Here is an 11,815-nt window from a genome sequence, read left to right on the forward strand (position 1 = left end):
GGAGAAAGGGAGCCAAATAGTACAGAATGCCCCGGTGAGATGCCACCTTTTCCGGAACAATGCGAACACAGCACATGTCAGGGACAGAGCACATTGACACATATCCAGATAAGCGAATCAGAATGACCTAGGCCTTGGAAGTTGGGTCCCAGTACTCGCTGTCCGGATATGGATAACGAATTCCAGATAACTGAGACAAAACCTATATATATATATATATATATATATATATATATAATTAGCTAAGCGGGCCCAGTACTAATTATAATATCAGTATGAGCAGTAATATATATATATATACGCGACGCAACTCGTTTCTCAAGCGTATCGTCTCCCTCCGAAGCTGGTTCCTTTATATGTGCGTCAATGCATTCTGCTGAACTTGTGTTTCTATGAACTGTGATACATACAAATGACATTGAAGTGGCAATGTATTTCCAATTTTTAATAGCACGGCTTAGAAGAGGAGAAAAATAATACCACGGTCGTCCGTTGTCGAGGAAGAAGAGAGCAGCAAAGGTCATACTCGCATGGTAGTGTTCGAGAACAGGGCGTTAATCCCCGCTCAGAAACCTGTATACCTGCCCGAACCATGGTTCCAGACTCCATGCTTTCGCCGCCCCAGAGCCAGGAATCCACGTCCTTGCTGTCTGCAGCGAGAGCGAACCTCAGAGACTTTGTGAGTTTTGTATTTCACGTTTGTGACTATAGAGCTTGCACATCGAGGCTGGCTGTTATCACAAAAACATACGGATGATTTCAGGCATTTTAATAGCGATGATTCTTGTCGTACAGGTCAAATTCATAACGCGAGAAAAATGGCAAGTCTTAACTATGAGACTGCCGTAAGACTATGCAAAACAAAGCAAGCGGGAGAAATTGAATGACAGAGCGTCTCGGTATTAGTTGACTGCACTTCCCTGTGTCCTCGCCAGTGGTGTATCCAGAATCCCATCCACGAGAGGGTGTTGCGAAAAATCGGAGAATCGGTTGTTATTAGAGTTACGTCATTACAGCTTAACGTATCATTAGCGGTATGTGTCTGAAGCCGAGGCAGCAAGGAGCCCCCCTGTAGAGGTAGCATAGGTAAAAAAGTTAGGGGGTCTCACTAAACATTTGGGGGTGTACGGGATGCTGGATAAATCGCGGGTCCTCGCCTTCGCCAATTTGCGTAGCGTTATCAGTTTCCTTGATGCTGCACTAACTGACTGTACTGTACTGAAGTCTAGGTACCCACAGCCTTCGTAAGCCAGTATAATTACAGTGACAAGGCTGGCGTGCGATATAAGTGTTGACATTTTATCCATAGCGATCCTACAGCGTAGCAATGCATTGGGTAAATCGAATGTCATCTTCAGACACGTTGCACGGTATCTACCAACCCGGTTCTCTGACTTCCATATTTCTGAACCCTATACGGGTGAAGGATAGTTACGGGACTATTCTCGCTATGGTCATTACAGGCAGCACTCTTTCGGCGTCAAAAGTATCCTGTTTCGTTCCTGTGCAGCGAATGTACACCCCTGTCGTACTGGTGTTGCTGCTGTCGATAATGCGCAATTTGTTGTTACTTACTGAAATGCTTCTGCCGCTCAGATGAGGTAATAAGACTTTTGCTTGGAGGAGCTGGGGTATGCGACACTTTAGAAATTCGGCAGCCTCATCCTCCTAAAACGTATCTCCCCGTCATGTCTCATCGTTCGCTTCATGCTTTTGGCGAATGTTATCGCTCTTGCTTACAGTTCTAGCTGGCAATTGGACATAGCGCTTGACATTTAACGAAGTGTCCCCTTCGGAGCCCTATATTTAAGTCAATGTCAGCAACTGAATATGTGGGACGTCATGTCTCATCGCTGTTGCAGAAATCATAGTCACCTAACCTATCACAGCGTATGTAGCATATGTTACAGAAATGCAACCTATGAGATACCGAGCTAGATAGCTTTCTTTTCTACGCTAGCTATCCTACAGACGAATGTCGGCGTAGTTCCCCCTGATGTCGGCCCAGGACGCATACTGACCCACCCCCGTCCCTCACTCCTTCCTGCTGTCCTCTCTCCATCTGCCCACATCTGTACACGCTCATAGCCACAGTTGCCCCGCGGCGCTAACACAGTCTAGAAAAAAAAAATAAAACAAGGCACTCCTACAGCAGTGGAACAGTAGCAATCGCCTTCCCACCATATAGGTCAAGGAACTGTAGCGTAGGATCTGTAAATGGCCTCGAGTCAGCCGATTGAGTCGGCAACCCTTCGTAGAATGAAAACAGAGTACTACACAGTGGGCTCTCTGCAGTAGATAAAGCAAACAATGCTAGTACTTTCCACGCAGGTAATATCTCCGATCGCTTCTAATCAGAATATAGCAAACGCTTGAACGAAATGTTAACGCGGGGGATGGCGCAAATTCCCAATGTGAAAAACTGAGTTGACGTACTGACACATAACTATGGGCGTAGAATGCCTTCTTGGTGTCGACTGCTGCAATGTTTTGGTGTTACGGTGTGCATGATGCTGTAGTACGGTAGTGCATGATCGGAACATGATAGACAGACGGATTCTACGTTCATTTCGATTGGCCAGTAGGTGCATGCTGCGGTTGGATCAGCAGCAGCTTTCAAAGCAGACATGTAGAAGATACTCGAAAAACGTATTCGAAATAAGGTACTAAATACTGCGATCGTAAAGTAATTAAAATACAATCTAAGTACTCACAAAATTTGTGTATTTACAGTAAAGTAGTAAATACTTCAAAAAGTATTTAAGATACATTCAATATACTAGAATCAGAATTAAATGCAAAGATTTAGGTTGTGAAATTAGACGTAGGCTTAATTCGCTCTTAATGGGAAATGAAGGTAGAATAAAGGGTCAGAGGAAAGACGGCCATCCAGCAAAAAGAACAGAACTCCATAAAATGGATTGCTTTGTGACCCCGGGAACATGCCAATGCATTTCTCGGTAAGATTCCTTGAAGTTACCCTCGCATAGTCACAACCAGACATTTACAGGCGGACCTTTACTAGGAGAACAAGTTCTCGATTGCCTGAGGTCATTTCCGCGGTTGTGACTTCCCGGGACGGCAAATATTCTGAGGAGACGGGGTATTTGTAACCGAATCGAACGTATAAAAAACAAGCTCAAAAGCAACCAACGAGGGCTGTATTGCGCATGAATCACGCGTAAGGTATTCCTTTAGGTCACAAAAAAGAAAAAAAAATGAAAAAGCATTTGCCACCTGCGCGTATCCATTGCGTCTTTCCTTTTTATAGTTATCGCATAGTGACAGCGAGACGTGTGAGACTTGACTATGACAATGGGAGGATAAATCCCCTTTCCTTTGAGGCAGTTGTCCTGATTGCCTTGTTCAGGTGTTCAGATATTCCGTGGGCGTTGTTGTTATTAGCAGCATGGTGTTCACAGTAAACCGAAGGATATTGATGGAGGCCCAACATAGGGCAGCGGCGTTATTACCAGCCAACGTGCTAAGTTTCGTGGACCTGCAATCAAGCCAGAATTCGCAGTTTATCGCATTTGTACTCTTCCGTTGTTCCGTTGCATGTCGCGCCAAGGCTGGCGTCGCGTACGGCGAATTTAAACATCGTTGACAACGTGTACGCAAAGGCCCGTTCAAGTGCATATATGGACTAAACAGGATATTTATTTCATTTCGTGTTAAAAATCAACCTCGCTCACAGATTCTATATGCAAAATATAAATACCGTCGGTGAACTTAACGTGCTTCTACGAATTTTTCGAAAGACTCAAAACCCCATAGATTCGAATTCTCCAAGGGTGGGTGACATCAACGGGAGCTTTGGCGTCTGTCTTCTAACAACCACGCCGGCGTCTCTGCTCTTCACCGAACGTTGTGGGTCTGCCAGCAGCTCTGGTGAGGAGATGGAAATCGATCCTCCAGCAGCAATGTTGCCAGGCGCGTTCCTAGATTGGACCCCACCACGTGACACCATAGTCCTTAAAACTATAAATTACTGTAAACGTATTTTTATTCCTGATGTATTAATTTTCGCGAATTTCGCGATCGCTAAAAAATCGCGAAAAATTTTACTCGCGAACGCAGCTTGACATTGATCCTGCGGAAGAAAGCACACCTGGAATCGCGAAATTAAATACTCGGGAATAAAAATACGTTTACAGTAATTATACGATACTTGAGCTTCACATATGGGGAAAACAATATTTTAGGAGAATACTGTATGATACACTTGTATTGCAATGACAATAATTCGGTAGGATTCTCGAGAAACAAACCTTAGTCCGCAGTGTTATAGATCTTTGGTAGCAGGCCTTGCTGCAAATCCCAAACACCACCAATTGACACCTCCTCCGGAAGTAGAACGAATTGCCGCGGGCGGACCGCGCATGCACTTCCGCACATGCATGACACCAACGGCACCTCGATCCAGAAAGCACGCTTAATGTCACCTGTAACTCCTTCGCCACGGGGAGGTGTCGGAGTGTCAGAATGTCGTCTGCCTAAGTCAATAACTGCTAGCGGTTTCCAACACAGGTTGCCTGTGGCTACCAGTTACTGCCAATGCACCTGATGGCGGCTAATTTTCATAGCTAATTGCAATTGCGTAATCCGCAGCATCAGTAACCGGTCATCGGAATCGTACTGGTGATCTCGTGGTTGCTTTCTGAGACTGTGACGGAATGAATATGTTACAAGTGACATTAGTAGCGCAAAATTAAATTACTGTCGCGGTAACAATTTATATGGACGATCAGGTTACATTCAGGGTAATTGCCACATAATTTCAGCCGCATTGCAAAAGATGTAGTCCGTGGAGATACGAGTAAATTGGCATCCTCAGAAATATATACCCCGGTAGAACGTTACTTACCTCCGGATATCGCAAACCATTTACGACGCGTCCAGGTGTTTCGTAAACCTCTGCCATGTAAAAAGTTTGGTCTGGTACCAGTACAGCTTTCACGTTAGGTGTTTAAGAAAGTCTCAGCGGCACAACATATTTGTCAAACAATGCTTCTCATTGCGTTGACCAAAAGAATGCTCTCATAGCTCACCTGTAACATATTCGCTTGTTGCGATGGTCCTGCTGTACCATGTGAGATAGCCGGTATGCGTGGTGTAGCAATAGTTTAATAAAAGGAAATAGAAACCAGACAGTTCATGTTGGAAGCTGTGCTTCCAGACGAATCAGCCAGAAGCAATGAACACTGAGGCCATGCTCTCGCGCATCGTCTTCGATGTCCGCCAACCATCCCACTAGCGGGACTTGGCGTGAGCGCCTTACGTCGCTCGCCACGGTAACTCCGTATGAGGAGTCGAGACAGAGCGCATATGGGAGGAGAAGGGGATGGCAGACACGGAACACAAACATTCCATAGGAGAGTTTCATTCCCTGAGCCCCCCGAAGGAGTTTGAAACGGGTCCAACTCTGTTGCCCTGTGATATATGAATCGCTGTGGTGGTAGTAGTAGTACTTCCCCGATTACAAGACTTGTTGAATATGTTTGTTCTAACACGAACAGTACGCCTTGGTGCACGCTGAATGTGTCAGTGATCTCATCATCTCCTGTTGTCTCTCCCAATTATCTGTTTCTCTCGTCCAATTCTCTAATCCTTCTCTCCCTCTCTCTCTTTGGTCTGACTCACTTAGGCCGCATTTTACATGATGAAAGGTTGCAATCCTGCACTGAAGTCTGGTCTACGTTAATCCGTTAATAATCTTTGCTTACGCCAGCATTTTCCCTGTTGTCTTTCAGATAACCGACGGCCGTGCATCTTCTCGTGTTACGGAGCACAAACAATGGCTGCGGTACCAGTTCATGGCCTTGGGTGTCGTAATTATCATGTTTGTTATGCTTGTGTGCCTCGCCATCCTAAGACCTGTGGTGATGATGGGCCATAGCGACGAGCTCGTTCAGTGCCATGTCTGCAGAACAACTGACTGTGAAGAGCATTCTGCCATTCTCAACCGGCTCTTTAAGCACCTCGACCCCTGCAACGACTTTGAACAGTTTGTGTGTTCTGCTCTCCAGCCAGATAGCCATTTCATTGGGCTAAGCTGGGATACGCAAACCAACATGACCTTTCGGTATTACAACAGGCTGATCCGCATGCTCCAAACTCGTAACCAGAGAACAACTAGTGGTCTGAGAAAAGCTGCAACTGCGTTACAGAGCTGCTTAGCTCAAGCGATGATAATGAATAACGACATCGAAACCCTGAAAAGATTCTTCGCTGGCAGGCGCATACCTATATTTTCATCAGAAGAACGTGGTACCTACGAAACTGAAAATGTCCATCCTTTGGATGTCTTAATAGACCTCTCAGTAAACTATAATCTCGCTTTTTGGTTCGAGCTCGATTTATTACCAGTAAGCGCAGGCAATCCCAAACATCTGCTCATGACGCATATAGATCAAGTCACCTACATCACCTATTTTCGTAAAATGTACGTATTTACGGAGTACAAGGACTACCTGAACAAGTTCCTGAAATTGATCAACGCCACCTTGTCGGAGGAAATGCTTGAAAGGTTGACCACAACCGAAAGAGTCGCACTCGAAATGGTATCTGAAATGCACAAGAAACCAGTCAACGAGGGGGTCGTCCGATTTCGCGACATCGAGATTTTCACACCGAACATTTCTCGCGATCTTTGGTTGAGCCTACTCAACAAGCACTACTACCCTTACCAGTACTTCGATAATGAAGACGAACTAATTTTTAGCAACATACATTTTCCAAGGAGTCTCAACACTGTTCTATCCGTTCTCAGGTCACGTGACGTGATAGAGCTCATAGGTTTCTGGGCAATGAAGATATATGCGTGGCTCGGTAATCCTGACATACTCCAGTTGGCGCTGGGGAGCCACGACACCGTCAAAGATTACATACCGACGCTTTGCCTAATCGACGTTGAAGACATATTCGAGTCGGTCCTATTCGCCAAGTACATTGACCTAAGATTCCCTCCCGAAGAGAAGAGAAAGGTCGACAGCCTGCTGTCAAATATAGTGCTTCGGGCAAAGTCAATGTTCGATAAATCGCATTGGATCGATCGCGATAGTGCCCGTTACGCAAAGCAAAAGTTGAATAACATCACGTTTAACTTATGGCCGACTGCTGATCTGCTGGGTAGGAATGCACGCGCTTACGACAACTTCTCGGACTTCCAGGGACCGTACCTCAAGGCTTGGGAAAAATCCCGAAGTGCAATAAAGACGCTCATGGAAAGCATACCTTATAACGATCACTCCCGGCACGGGATATCAGCACGCGTGTTGCATCTGTCCTACCTGTATCATACCAACATGGTGGATATCTCTCCGGCTGCTTTGTCAGCTCCACTGTACTACAAGGACGGAACGATGGGAATGGCCTACGGCGGATTCGGAGTGCATGTCGCTGCTCAAATCGCAAAAGCATTCGACGAGCAAGGCCTCGTGGCTAATACGAACCATCAATTGGGATCATGGTGGTCCGAAGCTACGAGGAGTACATACAACTCGAAGGTGTCTTGCATAGGCTCAGAGACCGCGAGCTTGTTCCCTTTCATACCTGCTCTGGAAATCGCCTATGAAGAGTACCGAGGTTTCTTAAAACATCAGCTTAAGTCACAGACTGGATTCCGCCTAGAGTTTGCGGAAGGGTTCTCTGGCGATCGAGTATTCTTCATCACGTTCTGCTTGTACTTGTGCCATAGTTCGCCATCACAGAAGCGCGCTAGTATATGCAATGACGTTCTTCGAAAGTTTACCCCGTTTGCTAAAACATTTAATTGCAGCTGTGGTTCGCATATGAATCCTTGTGAGTCGTGTAGTTTTTTTTATTAGTGCTGCGCTGCGTTCTGTTTGACGTTAGACGTTCGTTCGGGACTCAGCGGGACCGCAAGAACGAACAAAGTGCCAGTGTAACCAAATTTTATGTGAAATTATCTTCGATGGTATACGTATATGTATTTATGTGCAAGTTAAAAGCATATTTAGTTCCGACTCAACATGTGTTGCAGGAACGTTTGAAATTCTTAAGAATTGTGGATAGATAGCCAAACCAGGGTTTGAAATTTGTTTCCTTCGAACGGGAACGCCCGTGCAGCGTACATTAGCTGTTTAGGCAGCCTGATAAAATAAAACAAACTAAATCCCTTGCACGTTTTGTGTCGGACTGGCTCGGATAGTTAATGATTAATATTTTGATAGGTAATTGTCCAGTTTATGACAAACCGTCTACGTAATATTTTTGTCTGTGCTCTGCTTTGGAAACGTGTCAAATACGCTTCGACCAACGGTTCGTGACACATCACGTGTATGTGCTGAATAAACATGCAAGCTCAATCTGAGTATCATACGAGTTTTCTGTAGTTCATTTTGTCTTGTTCGTACGACTTGACAATTGGCAGCGGTTTATCGGATACACTCTTAGGCTGTATCTACCTTCTGTATCAGCAGTCAATGAACTTTTCAGATACTACCGTTCGAAACGGTGAGATAGGGAATGTCACGTCACGACAGTCGCAACTGACACCAGAGCCACGTGTTTGAGGTAAACCTCCGAATTTCTCCTCGGTGGCTTCTGTTCCGTGATGCCTAACTTCTATTCTTTCGCGTCTGTGTCTCTTGTTTGTCACCTGAGCATAGCGGACCAATCACGCCAAAAACGTACTCTTTCAAACAGTTCTCCCGGTTGTGGCTCGTGGTAGACCTGTGGCGTCACGTGGTTTATCTCTTCATGGTAAGTTCTAACGACGTTAAGTGCATCGTTATTAGCGCGAACACGGCATTGCGATGTCTAAGCAGTGGCTGGGCTAACCGCACTGCGGCAGGGACCCTCCACGAGCGTGCGGATAGCGAAGCACTGTCGAGGCGGTCATAACAATGGTGGTCGAACAGTGATACGAATAGTTCACGATGTGTAGCCTAGTTGTACTTCCCAGTGGTATCGGTTCGCTTGACTACACATTTAACTGTCACCGTACTGTGAGCATTTTAGTGTACCCTTATCTTTCATTTGAGATTACAATCTATAATGAAACGATGCAAGACGAAAATGGATGCCACAAGTGAGGATTTAGGCGGTTGTTAATTAGTGACGGTTGGTGGAAGTGCTCATGTAAGTGATTCCGAAGGCTCACAGACATCAGTCACTACAAGGCGCAAATACTCCCCGGCACATGCGTGGAGTGTTGGCATTCTCCCTCTGTCCATGGGACAGGTATGGCGAGATAAGCGAGTTTTTAAGCAATGCGAATTTTCCTTGTTATAGCGAACTCGAAGTCATTGCAACAAAAATTAAGGAGCAATGGTGCTGACACACCATCGTTTGTCTTTCCCGCGTAGAAACGACGCCGAGACCTCTCTATGCAGAACTGTTGGCTCATCGAGTAAGCTATAGTGGTACGTGTCGTAATACATGTTCATGATGTATTTAGCAGATATTTAAAACTGTGTACTTTACATGGCATTACAGATGCACTTGTGGTGTGATTTGAAGATTGTATGCATGCATTACTAGGCTTTTGGTGCAAGAACTGGCTCAACGTTATTTTTTTTCTGGAGTGGTTTGTGTTGTAACTCAATATTTTCTAAATCACTTACATGGCTTTAGGATCATGTCACCTGTGTATCAAATGACAGAGCAGTTACTGCACACATGACCTGTTTCCACAGACAGTCTTCACCATATACGACAAATGTGACAGACAAAGCTTCGCCACAAAAGATAATTCAGGAAGAGCATTATTGTCAATTTCGACTTTTCGAAGGCCTTTGACTCAATTGTTCACACGCTGCTCCTGAGTAAAATGTCACATTACGGCATATCTGATGCAGTTTGCTCATGGTTTGCGTCTTACCTCTGTATGAGACTAAACTATGTGCGTATAGGCGGTTACTATTCTAATCCATACATATCTTTGTGAGGAGTGCCGCAGGGCTCAAACCTCGGTCCTTTGTTGTTTTACATTTTTGTGAATGACCTATCCGCCTGTATTAAGCACTTTCACCTTCTCCAATATGCAGATGATCTGAAAGTTTACTGTGAGATCTCCTGTACAAATGATTATTCTCTCCTCCAAGATGACATTACTGCACCCTCAGAAATAAGTCGGCTACTAAGTGTCAAGAAACAGTTCAATTTGTTACCCTTATTTTATGCGTAAAATATTAACGGAAGTTACCATGATGCTTATTTAGGTGTAAAAGCTTTACACATACTACATCACTCTTACTAAATGTAAAAAATGGGACTGTTTCTTGACACCTATTTTAAGGCCTAATACGTTACACATGCGGCAAGTGTGAAGCAATCCCCGCTATTCTTCCTCTCACCGTGCCCCGCATCCCGTTTAGTAAGCGTCAGTGGGAGCAGACAGTAAGCGTAAAAACGTCACCTCACAGTTCCATGGATGGTGATCTTGGACATGTATTACCGCATGTGCTTGCGTTCCAACAGGTTCGCTACCACATGCAACTGCCCCGACCTCCGCGATTAGTATGGAGCTGCTGAGGTGACGTTTCTGCGCTTCTGCTGCGCCTCACTTGACGCACACTAATCGAGAATCATGGTGGTGAAACACCTGCATGTGCGTTGGATGTCATCTCCAGTGCTCTGACAGGCAGACGCGCATCGCTTCAGAACACCTATGAAAAACAATGCAAAGCACGCCATCTAGTTGGGCCAACATCCCGATATCTTTCTTTCTTTACCAACCAACTAACCACACCATCTATGTATACACCGCTGAAGCTCCAGTCAACTGCCAAACGTAATAAACTAACTTTAGCTTCACACCCCTCCCATTCTGCATATAGTTCGGTTGTTGATTCTTAATTGACCTGTTTCGTACCTGTTTGGCCTCTACATATACCGCTTGCGCAATTAAGGCTTCGGTCCCGCTCCTCTTGTGAAAACTGCCATGTTTGCCAAGAGATTGCGTCGCTCCTATTTGTCTGACGTTGGAAGTATTGATATCCTAGGAAAGCATTTTTCTATGCAAATGTGGTACAGCGTCCTTTTGTTTATACATCGCTCAGCTGTTCTACTATATAGCCAGGAACATGACCATATTCTCATTTTTTGCTCATCTTTGCCAAGGTTTTACGCGAAGAAAAAAGAAAATAGCGCTATGTAGTGTTTTGCAGCGTTGTGTCCTGGGATACACAAAGCGTGCCACAGCCCCGTATTATTGATATTTGACGTAGGTAATTTATAAACACTCCTAAGAAAACCTGACAAATTAGATTTTTCAACTTATCATTTCGGATTGTTCTAGCGCTTGTTGGAAAGCGAAATCCGCACTGAAGAGAGACAATTATGCACAGAACAAATCCTGAAATTTTCATCGTAATCGGAGTGTATCAACGGGAGGCCGAATGCCAAAAAGCTACCCACTCACCGCCCAGCGAAACCGAAACCGATGGGCTGTGGCAAGCGAAATTTACCGCGTAAGTTGGTAACCATGGTTTGTAAGTCCCAGCCTTCCCTGAGAGATGTCGCAGGCAAATACCGAAAGAAGACGTTTTCTGCAACAGCTGTTTCTGCACTCATAGTTGGCTTCTTCTTCTTTTTTTTCATTTTCTATTATGAACTTTGTGTGAATTATGCCGTTCATTTTCTTCGTTCTTTTTTTTTTTAATGTAGTGTATTGGTTTCATTGAATTGAACTCGGGAACTTGCCGTCAGTCACTGTAACCGACCGTCTGCGAACTTTTTTCCGTTTCAACCGTATTTATCTTCCTCGTGTTATTATTATTATTTTTTAGCCAAAATGCGAATGGCAGATGCAAAAGCACTTAAACTCGCGAACTGAAAGTTCTCAACT

At 44.8% G+C, this 11,815-nt stretch overlaps 1 protein-coding gene across 1 annotated transcript; it reads left to right on the plus strand.

Moving 5' to 3' along the window:
- Window positions 1-525: 525 nt before the first annotated feature.
- Window positions 526-8,162, plus strand: LOC135383448 (neprilysin-2-like). The gene is made up of 2 exons (XM_064612893.1): window positions 526-679; window positions 5,754-8,162. The coding sequence occupies exons 1-2, from the start codon at window positions 593-595 to the stop codon at window positions 7,827-7,829; spliced, it is 2,163 nt and encodes a 720-aa protein (XP_064468963.1). The 5' UTR covers window positions 526-592; the 3' UTR covers window positions 7,830-8,162.
- The last annotated feature ends 3,653 nt before the right edge of the window (window positions 8,163-11,815 follow it).

This window comes from Ornithodoros turicata, chromosome 2 (genome assembly GCF_037126465.1).
Source record: "Ornithodoros turicata isolate Travis chromosome 2, ASM3712646v1, whole genome shotgun sequence".
Classification (NCBI taxonomy): domain Eukaryota; kingdom Metazoa; phylum Arthropoda; class Arachnida; order Ixodida; family Argasidae; genus Ornithodoros; species Ornithodoros turicata.

What these genes read in the sequence shown, in the direction of transcription:
- LOC135383448 (XM_064612893.1), top strand. Translation starts at nt 593, where the DNA reads ATGGTTCCAGACTCCATGCTTTCGCCGCCCCAGAGCCAGGAATCCACG. An exon ending in GAGCGAACCTCAGAGACTTT is followed by an intron (nt 680 to 5,753) that starts GTGAGTTTTGTA and finishes GTTGTCTTTCAG; the next exon opens with ATAACCGACGGCCGTGCATC.